Consider the following 23,877-nt stretch of genomic DNA (forward strand, 5'->3'; position numbering starts at 1 on the left):
AGGAATTAGATCCCAGAACGCCTAGTCATCCTGGATCCAACCACAGACTATTTGCCTGGTGTCACGGTTAATAAGGACCCACAATTTCCACAGAAGTGATTTAATTTCTAACTTAAAGATTTCTTCACAAATCTTAAAAATGACAGCTAAAAACGTATTATGTTTTACTGAGTTCACAGATCACAGCCATTTACTCATCATTTTAAACTCAGTCCCTGTTGGTTCACCCGACAGCGCCCCTTAGTGCCCACAACTTCCCTCAGGGCTTCAGTCTTCTCTCCAAGTCAGATGGTGGGTCTGCTCCGAAAGGCTAGCAAGCAGAGAAGCTGTGGTCAGCCACACCCTAACCCACCCCAAACACCAGGGCCTTTATTTAACTCAGAATTCGGCAGCAAGAAGCATCTGTAAGGCCAGGATGGTCGGGGGCGCTGAAATAAAAAACACTGAAGGGAATTTCGTGACTGGTACTCCAGGTGCTCTGATACAACTGGCTAAATATGTATTTGATGTGCACAAGACACAGAATATTGTATGAAGGTGTTCAGGGCTTATTAAAACGTGCTTATATGCTGGGTATGGTGGCGCACACTTCTAATCTCAGCACATAAGAGGCTGAGGCTGGAGGATCGCGCAGGATCAAAGCCAGCCTCAGCTACTTAGTGAGGCTCTCAATAACTTAGTGAGGCCCTGTTTTCAAATAAATAATAATAATAAAACGTGCTTATATATATACAAGCTGAGGACAGCATCTTAGTTATTCTGTTTTTTTTTTTTTTTTTTTTTTTTTTGCCAGGCATCTATGGACATGAGCCATCCAGAACCATCTTAATTCCATTTCAGGGATCGAGATCTTTCGGACACAAAGATCAGGGCCTCTCATACTTTAACATGTCTACACATCACCTGCTGATCATGCTAAAGTGAAAATTCTGATTTAGCAGACCCAGAACAAGCCCCGAGACTCCTCATTTTTAACAAATGATGTCCAAGTTGTTCTGTATAAACAATCATGTTGTCTGAAAATAAAGACAGTTTCATTCCTCCTGACCTTATTGCACTAGCGTGGGCCTCTACTACAATATCAGAGATGGTCATAGTAAGCATCCATGCTTCCTGCCTGATTGTAAGAAGGCACCCAGTAAATTTCATGATGGTCATGTTCACCAGAAGATTCTGTGCACAAGATGATCCCCATTCTACAACGATTTGACTTACAATGTCTCAACCTTATGACGGAGCAAGAGCAATATGCATTTGGCAGAAAGAAAGCCGACTTCAAATTTTGAATGAACATTTTTAAAATTTTTATTGTGTACCATATATGTGGTACAATTCTCTCTTGAGATGCCAGACAGTCCCAATAAGCCACAGGTCCGGTTCAGCCACAATATCACCAGGAGAAGCAACCGCTACCCTACAGCGTACATACACAGGGCAATGTTTCTGGCATCATGTTTTGTGACATTATTTCTACAAAATGCCCATCTGTGTTTGTACATGAGATTTTCAACACTTTACTATAAAAAAGGCATTTTGTTAGAAGGTTTTGCCCAAGTGTCAGCCGATGTGTTTTGAGCACATTTAAGGTAGGTCAGGCTAAGCTGTGAAGTTCATTCGGTAGGTTAGGCATATTAATTACATTTGCAACTTGTATGATGGATTTATCAGGATCTACCCCGTTGTAAGCCAGGGACCCTTGTACACATTATCAGATTAAGAATGTTTCTTCTATTCTTAGCATGCTAAGAGGTTTGAGGCTTTTAAAATAGCGAATAGGTATTAAGATTTATCAAGTGCTTTTTACATTTATTTTTACATATTTTGTTGATGTAGAAAATTACATTGGTGGGTTTTCAACCATTAAACCAACTTTGTTTTTCTTGGAATAAACCAAAATTGGCCATCTACTACTATCTTTGTATGCAGTGCTGGATTTGGTTTGCTAATATTTTGCTTAGGATTTGTATTAAAGATTAGTCCATAATTTTCCTTATTTTAACATCCTTTTCATTTTGATATTACATTAGTCTGTGCTCTCTAGAGAAGCAGAATCAAGTGTGTGTGTGTGTGTGTGTGTGTGTGTGTGTGTGTGTGTGTAGAAAGAGAGAGAAAAAAATTTAACTAAGGAATTGACTTACATGGTTATGGATGCTGAGAGGTCCCATGATCTGCAGGCAGCAAGATAGAGACCTAAGGGAACCACTGATGGCATCACTCCAGTCGAAGCCTGAAGGCCTGACTAGGAAAGCCAAGGGTATAAGTTCTACTCCAAGTCCAAATTTTAAGGCAGAAAAAGACCAACTTTCCACCTCAAAGATAGTTGGGTAGAGTAAATTCCCCTGACCCTGCCTTCTGTTCCATTCAGGCGTCCAATGGCTTGGATGAGGCTCACCCACACTGGGGTGCACTCCGCTTTCTACTCAGTCTACCCACTCAAATATTAATCTCATCTGGGAACACCATCACAGACACACACAGGGAAATATTAAACCACATATCCAGGCACCCAATGGCCTAGTCAAGTTGACACAGGAAATTAACCATCACAGATACCAAAGTTATGCTGATTCATATGAGTTGAGAAGTAGTCTGCATTTTCTGTTCTCTGGAAGAATCTAAGATTGGTGTTATTTCTTTCTTAGTTTGTAAAACTCACTGGTGTATTATCTGAGCCTGGAATTCTCACTGTGAGAAGTCATATCAGGCCGGGCGTGGTGGCGCACGCTTGTAATCCCCGCGCTTGGGAGGCAGAGACAGGAGGATCGTGCAGGTTCGAAGCCAGCCACGCGCGCTGGCTTAGGAGACCCTGTTTCCAAATAAAAATGTAAAAATAGGTCTGGGAGTGTAGCCCGGAGGTAGAAGGGCTTCCAGGAACCCCAGTACCACCAAAAAAAAAAAAAAAAAAAAGAAGTCATATCAGTCAGAACTTAATCAGAGAATCAGAACTGCTAGAATATACAGGAGGGCGTATTACAGAGACTTGGCCTTACGCAATCGTATGCAGGTCAGGTAGTTTCTGTAAGGCCGTTGTCTTTAGGCTAATGCTGGAGCGTGAAGTCTGCAAGGTGGGCTGTGGAAAGAGGAAGGTGGGTGGAAAGTGAGGAGAGGGAGGACACGCGAGCGTACAGGGGTGAGTGGGGTGCATGAGAGGAGGCCGGAAGTCGTGTTAGATTTTCTTGCCCCGACTTTGATGGCATGGCTCATGAGTGTTGTTTTGTTTGTGTAACTATGAAGTCTATTCCTAGGTTTCCTATTTCTTCTTGCATCCATTGTGGTAAGTTATATTTTTGAGGCAAATTAGTTGTTATGAAATTGCTTATAAATTCTCTTATTTATAATGTTTGTAAGAACTACAGATCTCTCTACTTTTTATTCCTGTGCTGGTCATGTTTGCCTTCTTGGTTTCCATCTTTCTTGATAAGTCCTACCAAAGAGTTTTCAACTTTATTAGCTTACCAGCTTTGGGTTCTGTTGATTTTTATCCACTGTAATTGTGTTTCCTATTTCATTAAGTTCAGCTCTTATCTTTATTACTTTTAATGCACTCTCTTAAATTTTCTGCTACCTTTCATGCTTCTCCTGATGGGTGCTTAGGAAACTGACTTTCAGCCTTTCTTCTTTCCAGTCTTTGTGTTTAAGGCTATACATTTTCCTCAAAACACAAAACTGCATAACTTTTGATACATTATATTTTCATTACCATTTAGTTCCAAATATTTTCCATTATGATCTCTTCTTTTACTCATAGGTTACTGAGTTTATTGTTCTGTTTCTAATATTTAGGAATTTCTTGACATCTTTTTGTTATTTGTTTCTAGCTTGGTTTTATTGTTACCAGAAAATATTACCAACATTAATTCAGAATTTTGACACTTGTTGAGTCTTGGTTTAGGTCAGTTTGGGTAAGTGTTCTTCATACACTTGAATGAGTAATTCAAATTTACGTGGAGGCACTGTTCTATGTGTGTACTCAGGTTAAGTTTAATTGTATGGTTCAAACTTTTTTCTTGTGTTATCATTTACTGAGCAATATAATGAAATCTCTCATTTGAATGAGACATTTGACATAGATGAGGTCCCAAGGGCCTAATGAGTAAATAGGAGACAAAGAACAGGAGATAATTAATCTGATTTGCATTAGAATTTTAACAGAAAATTGGAGACGGTGTGAAAAACCACAGAAAAGGGAAATTAACAGAATTTGGAGGTGTGGAAAACCACTATATCATATGGAAGAGACAAAAGATTTGTAAAAAAGAGAATAATTATTCTATTTGGAAATGTGTTAAGTTTCTATAATGTGAACCCCTCTCTATCTTTTCCCAATACAAGCCTTCAGTAAAAGATGTGACTTTTTAAACCATACAGTGTTTTGTTTTACTTTGTTTTGAGGAAGTCAAGGGCTGAGTTCTGTTTGCTTGCCATTCCTCCTCCTCCTCCTCCTCCTCCTCCTCCTCCTCCTCCTCCTCCTCCTCCTCCTTCTCCTCCTCCTCCTCCTCCTCTTCTTCCTCCTCCTCCTTCTTCTGTATTAGGGATGGAACCCAGGAGCATTTGAAACAGGGTCTCTCTGAGTTGCAAAGGGCCTAAGTAGCTGAGGCTGCCCATGAACCAAGATCCTCCTGTTTCAGCCTCCCAAATTATGGGATTACAAGTGTGCGCCACCACATCCAGCTTGCTCTTCTTTTTATCTTACATACTTTGTTCCTTAGATTGACAGCCACCCAGTCAATGACTTCTCATTCTAAATAGTTCAAAATAAGTATATGGGAGTATTCATATGAAGATGATGATTGTTTTCATAATGTGCACTTCCTTGTAAGAGCCAAATCTAAAAAGGAAACAACTGACATTATTAATTGACTATATTAAAAAGCAGTTCTTACTGCCTGTCTGTAGATCTGCTTCCCAAGAACTTTGAGAAAGATGGACTATGTGTATTAAACACATTCTATTGTTGCATTTACCTTGAATGGCAACATAATTTAGGTGTCAAACATGCAAGGAGACCACGTCTGAACTGAAATCTGACAGTGGATGATCAGTGAGGGAAGTGGCTATTAGAACGTGAGTCTTATCCTTCACCTCCCTCAAGTCACAGGGGTCTTGGGGAAGACACTGCCTTTCAGAGGGAGTGGAATGGGAATTCTATCTTATCAAGAACTGAAAGGTAGAAAGAGCCCAGTTGCTCTCTGGGTTTATACCTTGCAATATTATTGTCAGGAGTCAATACTGGCAAAGCACATAACTCAACAGAAGGTCAATTACCAGTGGTTACTGTTCAAGCTGTCTTTGTGACTTTTGTCTCCCACACGTGGTGTTTAGAGGAATGTCCTTTTCAGGTAAGTGATGCCTCCCACCATGACCCCGTGCTTGGCACTGCACAATGAATGCAGTAGACATCAGGTCATGTATGCTTGTTGCTAGGTTCTCAAAGTTTCTCAAACATGAGTAGATACTTTATGTTAATGCTTTCCAAACAGCTCCAAATACTGACTATCTAGTTTTGGTTTTGGTTTTTGTGGGGAAGGGGTTGTTTTGTTTTTGTGTTTGTTTTGTTTTTGTTTTTGTTTCTGCTGGGGTTCTGGGCTACACTCCCAGACCTATTTTATACTTTTATTTGGAAACAGGGTCTCTTAAGCCAGCAAGGCTGGCTTCAAACCCTGAGCCATCCTCCTGTCTCCACCTTTCAAGCATAGGGATTACAAGTGTGCACCATCACGCCCGGCCCTCTTTTAAGACTTGGGAGTGGCTAAGCTAGAGAGCCACCAGATAGCCAGATGGTTGGCACTCAGGGTATTTCCTGAAATTGCAATCAAGATATCAGCTGAGACTTTTCACCAAAATGGCACCAAAAGCAACGAAGGAAGCTCTTGCCCTTCCCAAATCCAAAGTTAAAGCAAAGGCTTAGAAGGCTAAGAAGGCAGTGGTAAAAGATGTCCACAGCCACCAAAAGAAGATCTGCACATCACCCACCTTCCATCAGCCCAGGACACTGCAGCTTCAGCGCCAGCACCAATATCCTCAGAAGAGCAGCCCTCGGGAGAAACAAGCTTGACTGCACTCCATCACCAAGTCCCCCCGACCACTGAGCCAGCCAGGAAGAAGAGAAGACAACAACACACCTGTGCTCACTGTGAATGTCAAGGCCAACAGGCCCCAGCTCCAACAGGCTGTGAAGAAGCTCTGTGACCCTAATGTCACCAAGGTCAACACCCTGGTCAGGCCTGGTGCAGAGAAGGTGTGTGTTCCACTGGCTCCTGATGATGAGGCTTTGAAGTTGCCAAAAAAAAAAAAAAAACCTGGGATCATCCATGCAGAGTCCAGCTGGCTAATTCTAAATACATGGATTTTTTTTAATATATTTAGAAAATATATAGAAAATAAGAACAAGAAAATAGATACTAGCTGGGGTTGATCATCTATGATGTGCCCAGCTGGGGAGCAGCCCCTCACCACTGTTCCACAGAGTTGCTCACCTAACTAAGGCCAGCCGTCCTCTCACTTAAGACTTGGGAGTGGCTAAGCTAGATAGCCACCAGATAGCCAAATGGTTGGCACTCAGGGTATTCCATGAAATTGCAATCAAGACATCAGCTGAGACTTTTTACCAAGATGGCACCAAAAAGCAATGAAAGAAGCTCTTGCCCTTCCAAATCCAAAACCAAAGCTTTGGAAAGAAAGCTTCTCCCAAAAAGTGAGATAAGGACAGAACCCAGGCTGAGTCCCACACCTTCTCTTCCATTTTATTCTTTCCATTAGAAGGGAGTTTCTAAGTCTCTTCCACAATCAAAGACAAGTAAATCAGGCTCCACCTTGGATGGAAGTGCCCAGTCATTTGTAGGCCTCCACCCCTCCCGCGCACCTCCTGCCCTGTGATACTGGGAAATGAACCCAGGGGCTTTCTATATCTGAGCTACAGCACAGCCCTTTTTTATTTTTAAAACAAGATCTCACTAAGTTGCTGAAGCTGACCTCAAACCTGCGATCCTCCTGTCTCAGCCTCCCAAGTCCTGGGAATACAGGTGTGTGCCACTCTGCTTTACTCATTTGTGGACACATTTTAAAAGCTCCCACAGAGACAGCATTTGGCATACAGTGGTATGTAAATAGATCCAGAGTGATCTCTTAAAGGGTAATATGAAACCTTTGGAAATTCTCTTCTGATTTTCATCTCTTCCCCAAAAGATAAGACAAATTTGGGGTCCTTTGCAGTTCTAAGACCTTATAATTTTATGGCCAGCACTCAATTAAAAATGCCGCTGAAGGCGGGCATGGTGGCGCACTCTTGTAATCCCCGCACTTGGGAGGCGGAGACAGGAGGATCTCAGTGGTTCAGAGCCAGCCTCGCTGGCTTAAGAGACCCTGTTTCCAAATTAAAAAGTATAAAATAGGTCTGGGAGTGTAGCCCGGAGGTAGAAGGGCTTCCAGGAACCCCAGTACCACCAAAAAAAAATGCTGCTGAAAATAGGGTTATTGGGGCAACCCCCCCCCAATTACCTACCCGTTTTGTTCTTAAAAAAAAAGAAAGAAAGAAAATTGACTCTGTGGGAGCCTGCTGTGGATTAAAAAACCCTCCCTGAGAGCCTGGCAGCCTGACTAGTTGGAGACATCAACACAGTGTGTTCTGTCCAGTCAAGGAGTGGCATAGGCCTGGGAGGAAGACAGCTGGTTCCATCACAGCTCGGAAGGATGCTGGCAGGGCGCTGTGGAGGCTGGGCAGTAGCAGTCACTTGCACACACTATTCTTCTAACAGTTACACTTAGCCTGTAAACGCCTATTCCCTCCTTTGTCCCAAGAAGAACTTAAGACTGCTTGGTTTTTGTTTTGCTTTTTATTTTTGTTTTGATACTAGGGATTGAACCCAGGAGTGTTCTACCTCCAAGCTCTACCCCAGTCCCCGTTATCGTTTATTTTGCGACAAGGTCTCACTAAGTTGCTGAGAGTCTTGCTAAATTGCTGAGGCTGTCCTCAAGCCTGCAATACTCCTGTCTCAGTCTCCTAAGTATTGGGATTACAGGAGTGTTCCGAACATCGCACCTGGCCACTGCTTTGTTTTTTAAGTCCTCCTTCCAGTTAATGAATAATTCAATTTTCAATTTTGAAGTATTAAGAAGGTAAGCCAAGCTGGGGGTGATGGTGCACATTTGTAATTCCTGTACTGGGAGCCTGAGACAGGAGGACCACAGCTTCGAGGCCAACCTTAGCAACTTACTGAGGCCCTCAGCTACTTAGTGAGACTCTGTTTCAAAATAAAATAGAGTTGGGAGTATAGCTCAGAGATAGAGCGCTCCTTGGTTCAATTCTTAGTGCCAAAAAGAAAAAGGAGGAGGAGGAGGAGATGGGGAAATGGGGAAGGAGGAGGAGGAAATAGAAAAGGAGGTTTGTCACTTTTAAATTATTTTAGCTCAAATAATAAGAATTTTGCATTATTACCTCTATTCTCTTTTTTAAGATTTTAAGATGATAACATTAAAATGATTTGAAGAAATGCTTTTGTTTTTAACATTTATTTATTTATTTTGTGGTACTCGGGGTGGAACCAGGGGCATTCTACCTTTGAGCTACAGCCCCAGCCCTATTTTTTTTCTTTATTTTGAACCAGGGTCTCACTGAGTTGTAAAGGTTCTCACTAAGTAGCTGAGGCTGGCCATGAACAGTGATCCTCCTGTCTTAGCCTCCCAAATGCTGGGATTACAAGCATGCACCTCGGTTCAAGAAATGCTTTTATTAAATAACACGGTTACAAGTTGTAGAATTTTCCATTGCATAATTCCATGCTTTTAAAAAACAGCTTCTTCATGTGTTTTCTCACTTTCATTAAACTCTTCTCTTTATCTTATATCGTTTGTTCCTTAGACTTGCCCAGCCAATGACTCATTTTAAACAGTTCATAAAAAGTACTTAGGAGTATTCATATGAAAATGATGATTGTTTTCACGATTGTGTCCTTTTTTGTAGGATCCAAACCTAAAAAAGAAATAATTGACATATAAAAGCTGTTCAGAAAGGTATGTTCCTTTGTAAAATTTTAACCATAATTTATTGTAATTTTACTTATCTATCAGAACACCATGATTGATGTGATCAATTTATACACTAGCAAGTGAAGAAATAAAACAAAAAAGATTCATGGATATGGGAAAGGCAGACTAAAATTTTAACATCCAAAGTCCTCTTTCCATGGTTACATATCATTCCCAAAGTGACGCGTTTAATGATGATTGGCTGCCATCATTACCGAAGAATCAGTCTGGGTTCTCTCTCTGGTCCTGCGTGTGAATAACACTCACCTCACAGGCAAAGTGTCATGAAGCCTGAATGTTATTTGTGTCACATTAGTACATGTATAAAATCTGTCTGGGCACAACTTCTAAATCTCCTATGTGAGCTTGAAATGAGTCTCTACTTTGCTAAATAGCCACAGCTCCATTTGGTATGATGAAGCACAAGAGGCCCTGGGTAGGAAGCGAGGACCCTGCAAGGGAAGCCACTGCCTTTCTGATCTTCAGCAGAGCAGACAGGAACATTATTTACTCTGTCATCTCAAGGTGATAATGATGAGACCATTGACCTCTATTCCCCATCTAGAACCAGATCCTATGGAAGTAATGAAGAATATAATAATAGATATGAGATGATAAGAGTAATATAATAATAATAATAATAATAATAATAATAATAATAAGAAGAAGAAGAAGAAGAAGAAGAAGAAGAAGAAGAACAACAACAACAACAACAACAACAACAACAACAACAACAACAAATATATAATAAGGGTGCCCAGGAGACTTATAATAATGAAAGGATAAATGTACCAAAAAACCCCTAAATCAGTGAACTAACATTTAGAATTTTCATACAATGGAACATTATATAATCAGTTAAAATATTTTGAGTAGAATACTTTATTATAAAAAGAACTAGCCAGGCATGGTGGCGCACACTTGTAATCCCAGCATTTGGGAGTTGAGACAGAAGGATGGTGATTCGCAGACAGCCTCAGCTACTTAGTGAGGTCCTGCTTCAAAATAAAGAATAAAACAATTAGGACTAGAGGTGTAGCTCAGAGATAGAATGCCCCTGGGCTCCATTCCCAGTATCATAAAAAAAGAAAAGAAAAGAAAGATCTGCATAACATACAATTTGGATGAAAAAAATAGTTCACAAATAGAATGAATGTACACATACATACATACATATATGTGTCACACATCGATAAAGTTGGGATTACTATGAAATATAAAGACATAAGCAGGAGAGAAGTCAGAAAGACGGCAGAAAGGGACTTCTCAGCACTTGTTTCCTCACAAAAACATCGGCATAACAATTATCTATGCATGAAAACACCTTCATAAGAGCTAAGGGATTCAGGTGAGAGATTATAGCATCTGTGTGTAGCACAGCAAGAAGAGACTTTGTGGAGAGGAAAGGAAGGCAATCTCATTGACCTGCTCACCCTGCCTTAAGCCCCGACAGCACAGTAGGGGAGAGACACAAGCCTGTGGGGATTAAATAACATGGCCATGAGTGGCAAACAAGTCAAAGAATTCAAAAGGGGAAATCTTTTTAAATGTTGATACAAGCCGGACGTGGTGGTGCACACTTGTAATCACCGAGCTTGGGAGGCTGAGACAGGAGGATCGCACAGGTTTGAAGCCAGCCTCAGCTGCTTAGTGAGGCTCTCAGCAACTTAGTGAGACCCTGTTTCCAAATGAAATATAAAATGGGGCTGGGAGTATAGCCAGGAGGTAGAAAGCCTCTGGGTTCCACCCCCAGTACCACCAATAAATAAATAAATAAAATAAAATAAATGTTGATACAAATGAACATGGTAATATAATGGACCAACACTTATGGGATACAGAAAGAGCAGTTCAAAGAGGGAAATTTACAGCAACAAATGGCTGCATTGAGAAAAGAGAAAGATCTCAATCAACTCAACAGCTCAAGGATCTAGAAAAAGACCAAAATAAACCCAAAGTAAAAAGAAAAAAGGAAACAATGATTAGCTCAGAAATAGTAAGAGGATAGAAAAACAACAAAACAGATCAATGAAATTGAAATGGTTTTCTGAAAAGAAAACAATCAGCAAACCTTTAGCTATACTTTACCAAGAAAAGAAGAGAATCTGAAATAAATACGATTACATGAGCAATATGGATCTTATAAGCGATGGTACACCAACAAATTGGATAACCTAGAAGAAAGGGAAAAATGGTTCATCGAAGCATACACTCTACCAAGACTGAATCATGAAAACATAAAATCTCAACAACCCAGAAAAGAATGAGGAGATTGAATCAGTCATTAAAAACTTCCCAACAACAACAAAAACCCAAGATCTGAAGGCTTCACTGGTGAATTCCATTTCACATTCAAAGAAAAGGTAATGCCAGTCCTTCTCAGACTTTTCCAAAACACCAAAGAAGAGGGAACACATGAAAATTCATTTTACAAGGCCAGCATAAAGAAAGAACCTGAAGAGAAATTTCCCAAAAGAAGATATCCAAATGGCCAAGAGGTGTATTCAGCAATTGGAAAATGACTCAGGGAAATGCAAATTAAAATATGAGGTGAAATATCACCTCACACCTATTAGAATGACTGTTAGCAAAAACGCAAAAAGATAACGAGTATTGGCAAAGATGTAGAGAAAAAGGCACTCTTCTGCACTTTTTTTTCTAGCAGTCCTAGGGGTTTAACTCAGAACCTCAAGCACACTACGCAAATGCTCTACCATTGAACTACACCTCCAATCTCTCTCCCCCCTCTCTCTCTGTCTGTCTCTGTCTCCCTCTCTCTCTCTCTCTGTCTCTCTCTCTCTCTTTCGGTGTCTCTCTCTCTGTGTATCTCTCTCTCTGTCTCTCACTCTCTCTCTCCGCCTCTCTCTCCGCCTCTCTCTCTCTCTCTCTCTCTCTCTCTCTCTCTCTCTCTCTCTCTGGTGGTACTGGGGTTCCTGGAAACCCTTCTACCTTCGGGCTACACTCCCAGACCTATTTTATATTTTTTATTTTGAAACAGGGTCAAACCAGCATGATCCTCCTTTCTCCACCTCCCAAGCGCGGGGATTACAAGTGTGCGCCACCACGCCCAGCCCCAATCTCTCTCTTTTTTTTGCGGGTCTGAGGATGAAACCCAGGGGCATTCGACCTCCGAGCTACACCCCCTGTGCTCTATTTTTTATTTTTTATTTTGAAACCGGGTCTCACTGAGTTGCAGAGGGCCTCACTAAGTAGCTGAGGCTGTCCATGAACTGCGATCCTCATGTCTCAGCCTCCTGAATGCTGGGATTACAAGCGTGCTCCACCACCGGCTTCCCAATCTCTTTTTAAAGTGAATTTTGAGACAGGTCTCACTAAGTTGCCCGGGTTGGCTTTGAATTTGTAATCCTCTTGCCTCAGCCTCCTGGATCACTGGGATTACAGGTGTGTACCACTACTCCTGGCTAAAAAGAAACCCTTATACACTACTGTGAAAATATAAATTAGTATAGCCATTATGTAAAACACCATTATATGATCCAGCAAATGTGCTTCTTGGTATACATACAAAGTAAATGAAGTTACTGGGCATGGTGGCACACAGTTGTAATTCTAGTACCTGGGAGGAGGCTGACACAAGAGGATCACAGGTTTTAGGACAGCCTCAGCAAGACTCTGACAACTTAGAAAGACCCTATTTCAAAACAAGACAAAAAAAAATTTTTTTAATTGGCCGGAGGTGTATCTTGGAGGTAGAACACCACTGGGTTCAATTCCCAGTACCACACACATGCACAAAGTAAATGAAATGAATATTCAAGAAAAATTTGCACTGCCATGTTTACTGTAGGATTAGTCACAGTAGCCAAGATATGGGATCAACCTGTTTCCATCAGCAGATGAATAGATTTTTAAAAATTGTGTCATACACATAAATGTGTGCCCAGATACACACACAATAGAATACTATTCATCCTTTAGAAAGAAGGAAATTCCTGTCATTTGCAGCAACTGGGACGAACCCAGAGGACATGCTGAGTGAAATAACCCAGGCACAGAAAGTCAAATTCTGCATGAGCTTGCATGTGGGATCTAAAAAAGCTAGCTGGGCCAGGCGTGGGGGCGCACGCTTGTAATCCCCACGCTTGGAAGGTGGAAACACGAGGATCGTGCAGGTTCGAAGCCAGCCATGCTGGCTTAAGAGACCCTGTTTCCAAAATTTAAAAATAGGTCTGGGAGTGTAGCCTGGAGGTAGACGGGTTTCCAGGAACCCCAGTACCACACACACACACACACACACACACACACACACACACACACACACAAAACAGGTTAAAAAAAAAAAGCTAGTCGGGTATGGTGGCTCACGCTTGTAATTCCAGCATTCAAGAGGCTGAGACAGGAGGATTGGGGTTCACGGACAGCCTCAGCTACTTAGGCCCTTTGCAACTCAGTGAGACCCTGTTTCAAAATAAAGAATAAAAAATGGGGCTGGGGGTGTAGCTTGGAGGTAGAATGTCCCTGGGTTCCATCCCTAGTACCACAAAAAATTTTTTTTTAATTTTTAAATTCTTAAAATTAAAAAGGTAAACTCTTAGAAACAGAGTATAAGAGTATAAGAGTATAAGAGAAACAGAGTATAAGGGAGGTTGCCAGGGGCTATTTAAAAAGCCACTCTGGGAACCCTTCCCATTTGGGGAGCTTTTCTCTCTCTCGCAGGTTGCGTGAGCCTTGAGAGAAGGTGGAGTGCAACTGACGGTAGTGACCTGAAGGCCTCCACTGGACATCAAGGGCGACCAGGGCCCCTAGGGGTGACCTGCACTTCCTTTCTGGCAGATTGTGTGGACTCTGGGAGAAAACAGCCTGCAACTGAAGGGATTTGGCTTGGGTTACCCTCAAGTATTGTGCTGAAGGCAGCTGCTGGACTTTAGAGTTCCGATAGCCCCTTAAGGGGTGTTCGGCCACTTTTCCCTATTCCCTGCTGCTTCCAATAAACCTTTTACTCCCCCCGAAAAAATAAAAATAAAAATAAAAAAATAAAAATAAAAATAAAGTAAAAAGCCAACTAAACACTATATCGTAGACAGGGTAGAATATCTGCGGTGTAAATGAACTATCCACACTCGTAGTCTCACTCCTAACTGCACATTAGAATAATGTGGAAAGAAACATGAAAATCCCCAAACCCACAGGTACTGCCCCAGGAAGACCTGATGAGTTGGTCTGGGGTGGGGCGCAAGCGATGGCATTTTTAAGGCTCTCCAAGTGGATCTAATGTGTTACCAGAGCTGAGAACCACAGCAACCCCACGATGCTAACAGGCTTGCTTTCTTCCTAACAGCTCTGTCGCTGACTGGCCACATAATTCTTTATTTTGGGTACTAGGGTTTGAACACAGGGGCATTCTAACTCCTAGCTATACCCCAACCCTGTTTATTTTTTATTTTGAAACAAGGTCTCACTAAGGTGCTGAGGCTAGCCTCGAACCTGCAATCCTACTGTATCAGTCTCCCAAGTACTAGATTATAAGCCTGTACCACCACTCCTGGCTGACCACATAATTCTAATGAAGTTATTTCACATTCCTAGGCCTGAACTTCCTTATTAATAAAATGTGGATAACATCAGTACCAACCCAATGGAGGTAAATTGAGATAATTCCCAAAGAACCCGGGAAAGGATCTGAGACGCAGGAACACTCAAATATTCACTTTCATGATGGTGTTGATGGTGACAGGAGCTTTTTTACCTGAGGTTGGAACTATGACATGTTTCTGCATTCCAGAAAGCAGGGATCATAATTTTAACCCAAGCAGAATTTTATCTTTACCATGGATTCCCTTGCCTGGAACAAACCTCTAGAACTCAATACAATTTCTAGCTCATGTTGGGTTAGTATTTTAAGTTTTCTGGAGTGGATGTGCTAACTGCTACCTACAGCATAAAGGAATAGTCTACAACATAAAGGAATCCACTCACCTGGGATTGAAATGAATTTTCTTGGGAACGTCTCTGTGGTCTATGACCACTTTCTGATTGTCCCTATAATTAATGGGGTCATCAGGGATCCTAAATTTGGCCATCTGGATTTCAGAATCACTCAGTTCAGCATGAGAAATTCTTGCATAACCCAACCTGTAGTAGATATAGGAATGATATGTAAAGGTTCTATTATCATATTAATATTTGATGAATAAAGCACATATTTAGAATGCATGAGACTCTGGAGTCAGTCTTCAGCACCCTCCCCTCAAAAATTCTGGTAAGATCTAGTAGATAGCACCTTTTGTATTAAGCTAATTTCCCATTTCTAAGTTGACTGTATAAGAACTAGAATTAACTTGATGTACTAAACATTAACAAAAATATTTACTTTATGATACAGTTAGCGAATAAGGAATATGTACATAGGTTTAATTAGCTAAATATACTTAGCTACTTTACTTTTTTAAACTAATGAATATTCTGTCTAAACAAATTGCTTCCCCTATAATTATGTTTTGCGTTAATAACAGGATTTCTTCCGATGACAAGACTGTATACCTAGATTCTTTCTTACGTTTAAAATTCCAAATACCACATGCATATTTTCAGCCATATTTACAAGTCTCAAATGAGAGATTTTATATGTTACAAAAAAATTCCACATCCTGTTTTGGCTGAGTGCTTTCAGTTCTCCCGGAAATTCAGGGCACTTTATAAATGATATTCAAGTACTTCTTATTGAAGAGCTCAGATGGAAAAAATGGGAGAATCAAATAGCAAAGAATTCCTTTTATTTATTTGTATTTTGCCTCTTCCAAAAAAAAGGAAAAAAAAGTTGCATCCGTTTCGGTCATTCATATGCAATGAAGTAACTCCAGCTCTTGAGTCCCCATGGCAGGCAGCCCCATCTTAGGCACTGGGACATGCAATGAGCAAAATGAAGTCCTTGCTCTCCTGGATGTCTTATTCTTGTTGGGGAGAACAAAATAAACAAGTCTCTGTGTATACAATCTATCAAGTGGTGATTCGTAAACACCACTGGGGAGGGGGAGCAGGGCAAGGCATTGCTGGGGGCAGTGATTGCTATTTTATAGTGCACAGGTAGGACACACCTCCCCTATAAAGCAACAGTGGAACAAATAACAGAATGAACTGAGGGAGCAAGACATATGGATTGGGGAAGAAGGGTGCTTTAGGGAAAGGGACCCGTGAATGCACAGGTCCTGAGGTAGGAATGGGCTTGGTGTCTGGGGGAACCAACTCCACCGAATGGGGTGGACTGTGTAAGAGGGAATGTGGAAGCAGACAAGCTTGGGCCCGGGGTTGGGGCAGATGATGCGAGTCCTGTCCTGCAGCTCACTGTGAGGACTTCAGATTTCTGTTTGAAATGAGAATCCATGAGAGGGGTTTGGAGCAGAGATCTGTCGAGTGTAGCCTTCAGGGAAGCAGCCATTGCAATAATTTAGGCTGAAGACATTGGAAACTTTAGCCAGAGTGGTGGCCGGAGGAGCACTTAAACCACAGCCTGTAGCTACACACAAAAAAAGAAAGCAGAGCCGGGCGTGGTGGCGAACGCTTGTAATCCCCGCGCTTGGGAGGCAGAGACAGGAGGATCGCGTAGGTTCGAAGCCAGCCGCGCGCGTTGGCTTAGGAGACCCTGTTTCCAAATAAAAATGTAAAAAAATAGGTCTGGGAGTGTAGCCCGAAGATAGAAGTGCTTCCAGGAACCCCAGTACCACCAAAAAAAAAAAAAAAAAAAAAGAAAGCAGAGCCAGGCAGAGGCAGCAGGCCGACTGCCATGAGGGCAGAAGAGCTGCGCCTGCGTGACAAGTGCGGTGCTGAGCTGTCAGACGGTTAGTGTATCTCTCTACGCTTGGGAATTGAAGTTACTTATCATTCTAAGCCCCAGTCTCTGATAAATCTAGGTAATTTATATCCCAAATCCCTAAGATTCAAGTTCAAACCCGTTTCATAGGCATCGCCTGGATTGATACTCCAAAAGCCCTTGTACATGAGAAACCTGATGATACAAAACTTCACTAAGACTGGGAATCTCCCATTGTTGTCCAAGTGCAATACATTGGATTAGGAGATTGAAAGAGAGCTCTCTGCAGGCACAGGCCAAGGAACAGCCTTGTGACATGCAGCACCAAGGCGGCCCAAAGGGAGAGCACACCACACACCAGCCCTGCCGGCGCCTTAATCCCAGATGCACGGACCCCAGAACTTTAAAGAAAGAAATTTGTTTTAGCTATGCAGTCTATGATACTTTGTTTGACAGCCAGAATTGATGGATATACAATCTTTGACTATATATGTATATATATATATAGTGTGTATAATTAATATATATTTTTACATATTTGTATATATATTTACATATTTATATATATTTACATATTTGTATGCTAAATGCTCTCTCTTACACACACACACACACACACACACACACACACACACACATGCACTGTTTACTACACACACCAGCATTTCTTACCCCATCTACCATTTGTGACCTGCCACAGCCATGCCCAGCATTCCCTCTCCTTCTTGCCTGGCCTGATTCTTTTCTTTCCAGCATACTTGTCTCCACCTGTCATAGTCTATCATTCCATATTTGATGTCTCCTTCCAGCAGAATGTAAGTTCTATGATACTTAAAGATTGTGTCTTGTGCCTGTTATATCCCCACCACCTAGAACAATGCCTGACACAGAATATGTATTTAATAAGTACTTATAAATGAGTGGATGAATGACTAGCTTCTCTCTTTCTGGTATCAAACTGCCCTTTGTTTTATTTAAAGAAATACTGAAAGCTGGGCTTGGTGGTGCACACTTGTAATTCCAGCATTTGGTAGGCTGAGACAGAAGGACTGTAGTTTGCAGACAACCTCAGCTACGTAGTGAGGCCCTCTGCAACTCTGTGAGACCCTGTACCAAAATAAAGAATTAAAAAAATAGGGCTGCGGTATAGCTCAGAGGGAAAATGCCCATGAGTTCCATCCCCAGTACCTAAAAAAAAAAAAAAAAGATTTACGCCGGGCGTGGTGGCGCACACTTGTAATCCCCGCGCTTGGGAGGCAGAGACAGGAGGATCGCACTGGTTCAGAGCCAGCCTCGCTGGCTTAAGAGACCCTGTTTCCACATAAAGTTAAAAAATAGATCTGGGAGTGTAGCCCATGGGAGTGTAGCCCGGAGGTAGAAGGGCTTCCAGGAACCCCAGTACCACCAAAAAAGAAAGAAAGAAAGAAAGAAAGAAAGAAAGAAAGAAAGAAAGAAAGAAAGAAAGAAAGACTGATAGTGTGGCACATAGAATAAAATAGCAATAAAATTACCTAAGTAACTAGAAAATAAATACTGCTTTCAAAAATAATTTACACAGTTACACTTTTGAATTTTAAGACCTTTCATCTATGCTAATTTGAATCTCATACATCCAAATATATATTATCCAAGAAGTTGTATATGCATATAGACATACTATTTGTGCATATATGCATATATGCATATATATGCATGTACACACATATATCCTTGGATAGCATTTTTATATGGAATTATTTTTTTAAAATATATAATTTAGCTGGGCGTGGTGGTGCATGCTTGTAATCCCAGCATTTGGGAGGCTGAGACTGGTGGATCACGGTTTGCAGACAGCTTCAGTTACTAAGGCCCTCCGCAACTTAGTGAGACCCTGTTTCAAAATAAAGAATAAAAAACAGGGCAGGAGGTGTAGCTCGGAGGTCAAATGCCCCTGGGTTCCATCCCCAGACCCACCCACAATATATATATATATATATATATATATATATATATATATATATTTTTTTTTTTTTTTTTTTTTTTTTTACTGGAGATCCCACCATAGTATAGTGGTGGCTCCAAGTTACCTTACCCAAGAGTACATGATTAGAAGTTGGCAGAGCTGGAATTCAAGCCCCTGACAATCCATGCCATAGAGTTACAAATGGTGCCAGGTATTAACAGTTACATACTTATGTTGTTTATCAGTTTACACTGTATCCTCATTCTATCATTAAGCTTAATTTACTTAGCTATTTATTTCTTAAGTCATTAGGACGTGCCTTAAAAAATATCAGAGTAACTAAACAAATCAGGATTTGTAAAAAGCAACAAAAATTAACTGCTTCCATCAAGTTTTTCCTTCTAGGAGAGGCCCAAAACATGACAGTAATAATAGATTTTTTAAAAACAAAAATCAAACACCTGTGCTCACCTGATCAGCCCCCGATACATTATGTATTCACACCATCTGTCCTTATCTGTGCTGTCGATATCCTATTAAAGAACAGAAAGTAGAATGTTTAAAGCATAAAAAACAATGTTCTGGTCCAAATTGGCAAAAAAAAAAAAAAAAAGTGGAGTTATAGTGCTAAATATGCCTTTGTGCATGGTATTTTCTTTTCCTATTTCTCACTGGTTCCTTAAGGTTCAAATTATTTGTTCATTCTATAAATGTGTTTTGAGCATCTACAACATGCCCGTCTATCTCTGGACCAGATGCTGGGAATGCCGATGAAGGTGGTCTGGAGAGGGAGTTAGGTGGATCGGTGACTATGATATGGTCCCCAGCCTCCTGCGGCTGATCCAGGTCTCATTTCGAGCACAAGTGAATTCATCTTCACCTCTCATCCTCTGTGGTACTGCACAGGCACCAGCTACGCCTTGGTGCAGTTGTTTGAGCCTTTCCTGAACACAGATACTCTGAGTCACTTTTGGCTACCTGGTACTTAGCATGGGACCTGGCGTTTAGCAGGTGCTCAGCAGTGTTTGTTAAATTGAATCAGGGAGATAAACACATTTGGGGAGCAATCATGAGTCTTTTTGATGTTGAAAGCTTGAAACTCGGGTCATTTTTCACCAGCGAAAAACAGAAACACATTTTTCTATAATGTGTGGAGAAGACAATAAATATAGGGCTTTTATGCTGAAGGAAGAACTCTCCGTTTTTAAAAAATATCCTGTAAATAAAAGTAAGTCTGACTTTTTCACCACCTTTAGCTTTACTATTAATATTTAATTAAAATATATTTTTAACTCACTAAAAGAATAATCACAATTTATTGTCTACTTCTTAATTTTCTTTCTGTGATATTGAGAATTGAACCCAGGGACACTACCTCTGAGCTACACCCTCAGCCCTATTTTATTTTTCATTTTGAAATAGTGTCTCACTAAATTGCAGAGGATCTCACTAAGTTGCTGAGGCTGGCTTTGAACCTGCAATCTTTCTCAGCCTCCCCCGTACTGAGTTAAAAGTGTGTGCCACTATGCCCGGCTACTTCTTATATGCCCGGCTACTTATACTTATTAATTTTCTTTAACTTGCTGTTGGACACATGAATTCCTGCTACTTAATTCTTTCTCTCTCTCTCTCTCTCTCTCTCTCTCTCTCTCTCTCTCTCTCTCTTTACCTCCTGTAAACATAAAAAGATGTAATAACTCAAAAAATTTAAAATTTAACAATTAAAAATCAAATAAGTAGCCAGGCGTGGTGGCGCACGCTTGTAATCCCCGCACTTGGGAGGCTGAGACAGGAGGATCGCACGGGTTCGAAGCCAGCCTCGGCTACTTAGTGAGGCTCTCAGCAACCTAGTGAGAGCCTGTTTCCAAATAAAATATAAAAAAGGTCTGGGAGTATAGCCCAGAGGTAGAAAGCTTCTGGGTTCCACCCCAAGTACCACACACACCAAAAAAAAAATCAAATAAGTAAGCTGGGCATGGTGGCACATGCTTGTAATACCAGCATTTGGGAGGCTGAGACAGGAGGATCGCAGTTCACTTACAGCCTCAGCTACTTAGTGAGGCACTTTGCAATTCATTGAGACCCTGTTTCAAAGTAAAGAATTAAAAGTAGTGCTAGGAGTATAGGTTGGAGGTAGAATGCCCCTGGGTTCCATCCCCAGTACTGCAAAATCATCATCATCATCATCATCATCATCATCATCATCATCATCATTATCATCATCATCAAATAAATAAAAGCAGCACTGTTTTGGTTTGCCTTGAGAAAAGATAAAAGTTTAGTCATTCACCTATATATACTGGGAATAATAAACTTTGAATCTGTGCAACTATTATTTTGTTTTATTGGGGTTTAAAAAGATGCTATCAAATTTTAAGACTGCAGAATTTAAATACTCATTTCTTAAGGAGGAAAATCTGTTCATTCCATCATTTATGATTAAATTCCTCCCTACACTAATAAACTTCCTAATAGGAAAAAAGTGGTATCAGAATCCACTACCAATCTTGCCAGAGCTTTTGACCATGACAGTGGAAAACAACAGAGAATTAAATAAAAATCAAATAAAACTCTTCCCTAACACTATGCATATCCCTTTGCACACACACAGAGACACACACACACACACAGACACACACACACACACACACACACACACAGTAGAAATGTCCTTCCTCATTGCGAAGCAGTTTTTCCCAACATATTCTCTCTCTCTCTCTCTCTCTCTCTCTCTCTCTCTCTCTCTCTCTCTCTCTCTCTCTCTCTCTCTCACACACACACACACACACACACACACACACACATGGCTGAGAAGGTTTTACAAACATGATCTTATATTTCACCCTGTGATACAATGGATATCACTAACACCACTCTACCAAGGAGGAAAGTAAGACCCAGAAAGTTTGAGCAACTTGCTCCTGGGTCATGCAGCTGGTCAATGTAGCAAGAACAAGACCAGTAATAATGAGAGACCAGGGGTAGACAGCAGCCCAGAACCAAGGCCCCAGGCTCGAGTGGGGAGTCCTTGGCCCCTCCAGCCACAGCGGAGCCACCAGCTAGCGGCATGAGTGAGCCCAGGCAAGAACAGCAAGCCAACCATTCAGCCCACAGAATCACAAAGATGTCCACATATTTGAAGCTGCTGCAGTTTTGAGATGACTTGTTACACAGTGATTCCTGAGACAGCTTTGATTCTATGCTCTCTGCCTTTTCCTTTGACTCTTCTGGGCTCTCCTTAATTACTCCCTGTGCTATTCTGCTTCTCTTCCTCATCCTGCCACCCTGATGATAATCACATTCAATGTGGCTTTGCTGGTATACCATGGCTTGGATTTTGTTTGAGTGTGTTGCCCAGTGGTTCATGTGCTGGGAGCTTGGTCTCTGATGTGGTTATATCAAGGTAGTGGAGACCTTAGGAGATAGGGCCTAATGGAAATGATTAAATCATGGAGCCCCACCTCAGAAGGGATTAATGGTAGTCTTGCAGAGGGAATTACACCTTGCTGGGGCAGGTTGTAATAAAGGAAGGCCATCCTGTGCACTTGGCCCCTTCCCTTTCCTTCTCTTCCCTTCCCTTTCCTTTTCTTTCTTCTCCTTTCCTTTCTCACCTCTTCTCCATCATGTTGTAATGCAGCAAGGAGGGCCTTCACCAGAAGATGAACAGATAGGGCCACCCAATCTTAGACATTCAGCCTTTTAAACTGAGTTAAATAAACCTCTTTTCTTTACAAGGTACCCCAAAATCAAGTGTTTTGTTATAGCAACAGAAAACAGACTAATAGATGAGATTTTCTCTGATCTTCTTTTCACACTAACTCACTTCCATGGTTTCAGTGATCACTTATATGGGGGCAACCACTTGGTCCATAACTCTCGTCCTGATCATCCTCCTGAATTCCAGATCCATATATCCACCTGCCCATTGGACAATTCCATTAATGTCCCATAGATGCCTCAAACTCAGCCCAAAGCTGAACTCATCATCCTCTATGCAAAACTGTTTGTTCTTCCACATTCTCTACAATAAGTGTCACCATCATAAATGCTCTGACCAGAGCCAAAAATCATAAATTCATCATGACTCCACTTCTTACCTTGCCTATAAATGCAGACTAAACTCATCTTCCCAACATCTGCCCTTCTTCCAAAATTATGGTATTTTAACTGAGTATTATGGCCATCAAGTCTTCTGTAACTTTCAGCTGTCGGTACAACAAAGTGTGACCATCTGACAGAATTCTAGTCAATGAAATGTAAGCAGTAGTGCCAGCAGTGCATTTTACCTAATCACACTGAAACCCTATTCAGATTATGTTACCTTCACGTTGCCATGTTCAGTGAGTTGTAGGTAATCTCGGGAACCAGGTGCTGAAGTGATGTATCCCAGAAATACCACTTGATTAGAGCAATTCTTCAGTAGTTTTGAAACAGCAATAGCCTGCAGTTTCCTGTCCAGATCATCCCTACAATAATGCAAAAAAAAAAAAAAAATACCTGTTGCTTGTGCTTGAAGAAATGTTTTTAAAATGCTTAGGTAAATTAAGTTTCCAAAGAATGTGCTTAAACAGAGTACAAACCTAGAGCAATTCTCATTTGGGTAAATGCAAATAAACACAGGCAACAGTGCTTCGACTGGGTAGGCTGACAAACTTTTAACTAACAACAGCATGTTTTTTCTTCACAAGTAACTTGGATTCAAGTTGACTTAAGTACTATTCTATTATTTATTTATTTATTTATTTATTTAGCAGTACTGGGGATGAAACCCAGTGATATTCTACCATTGAGCTACACCCCAAGCCCTATTTTTTATTATTTATTTTGAAACAGGGTCTCAGTGAGTTGCAAAGGGCCTCACTAAGTAGCTAAGGCTGTTGGAGAACCACGATCCTCCTGTTTTAGCCTCCCAAATGTTGGGATTACAAGTGTGCACCACCATGCCCAGCCATTAAGTGCCCATTCTAAATACAACATTTGTAGCTGGGCACTGTGGCACATGCCCATAATCCCAGTATTTGGGAGGCTGATACAGAAGGATCACAGGTTCCAGGCTAGCCTTGGCAACTTATTGAGGTCCTGTTTCAAAATTAAAAATATAATATAGAGCTACGGGTGTAACTCAGATAATGCACCCCTGAGT

The 23,877-nt window shown here is 41.1% G+C and overlaps 1 protein-coding gene across 1 annotated transcript in view; it reads right to left on the reverse strand.

Moving 5' to 3' along the window:
- Positions 1–8,889: 8,889 nt before the first annotated feature.
- The window catches only part of CWH43 (cell wall biogenesis 43 C-terminal homolog), a gene marked incomplete at both ends in the record, with an annotated part of 54,568 nt that continues 39,580 nt past the window's right edge, over positions 8,890–23,877 (reverse strand). The window contains 4 exons of the mRNA XM_080698164.1: positions 8,890–8,968; positions 14,962–15,117; positions 19,206–19,267; positions 23,056–23,200. Coding sequence (XP_080554290.1) covers positions 8,890–8,968; positions 14,962–15,117; positions 19,206–19,267; positions 23,056–23,200 — 442 coding nt within the window. The remainder of the gene's footprint in view (positions 8,969–14,961; positions 15,118–19,205; positions 19,268–23,055; positions 23,201–23,877) is intronic.

Source organism: Muscardinus avellanarius (assembly GCF_963383645.1).
Source record: "Muscardinus avellanarius genome assembly, chromosome: 6".
NCBI lineage: Eukaryota > Metazoa > Chordata > Mammalia > Rodentia > Gliridae > Muscardinus > Muscardinus avellanarius.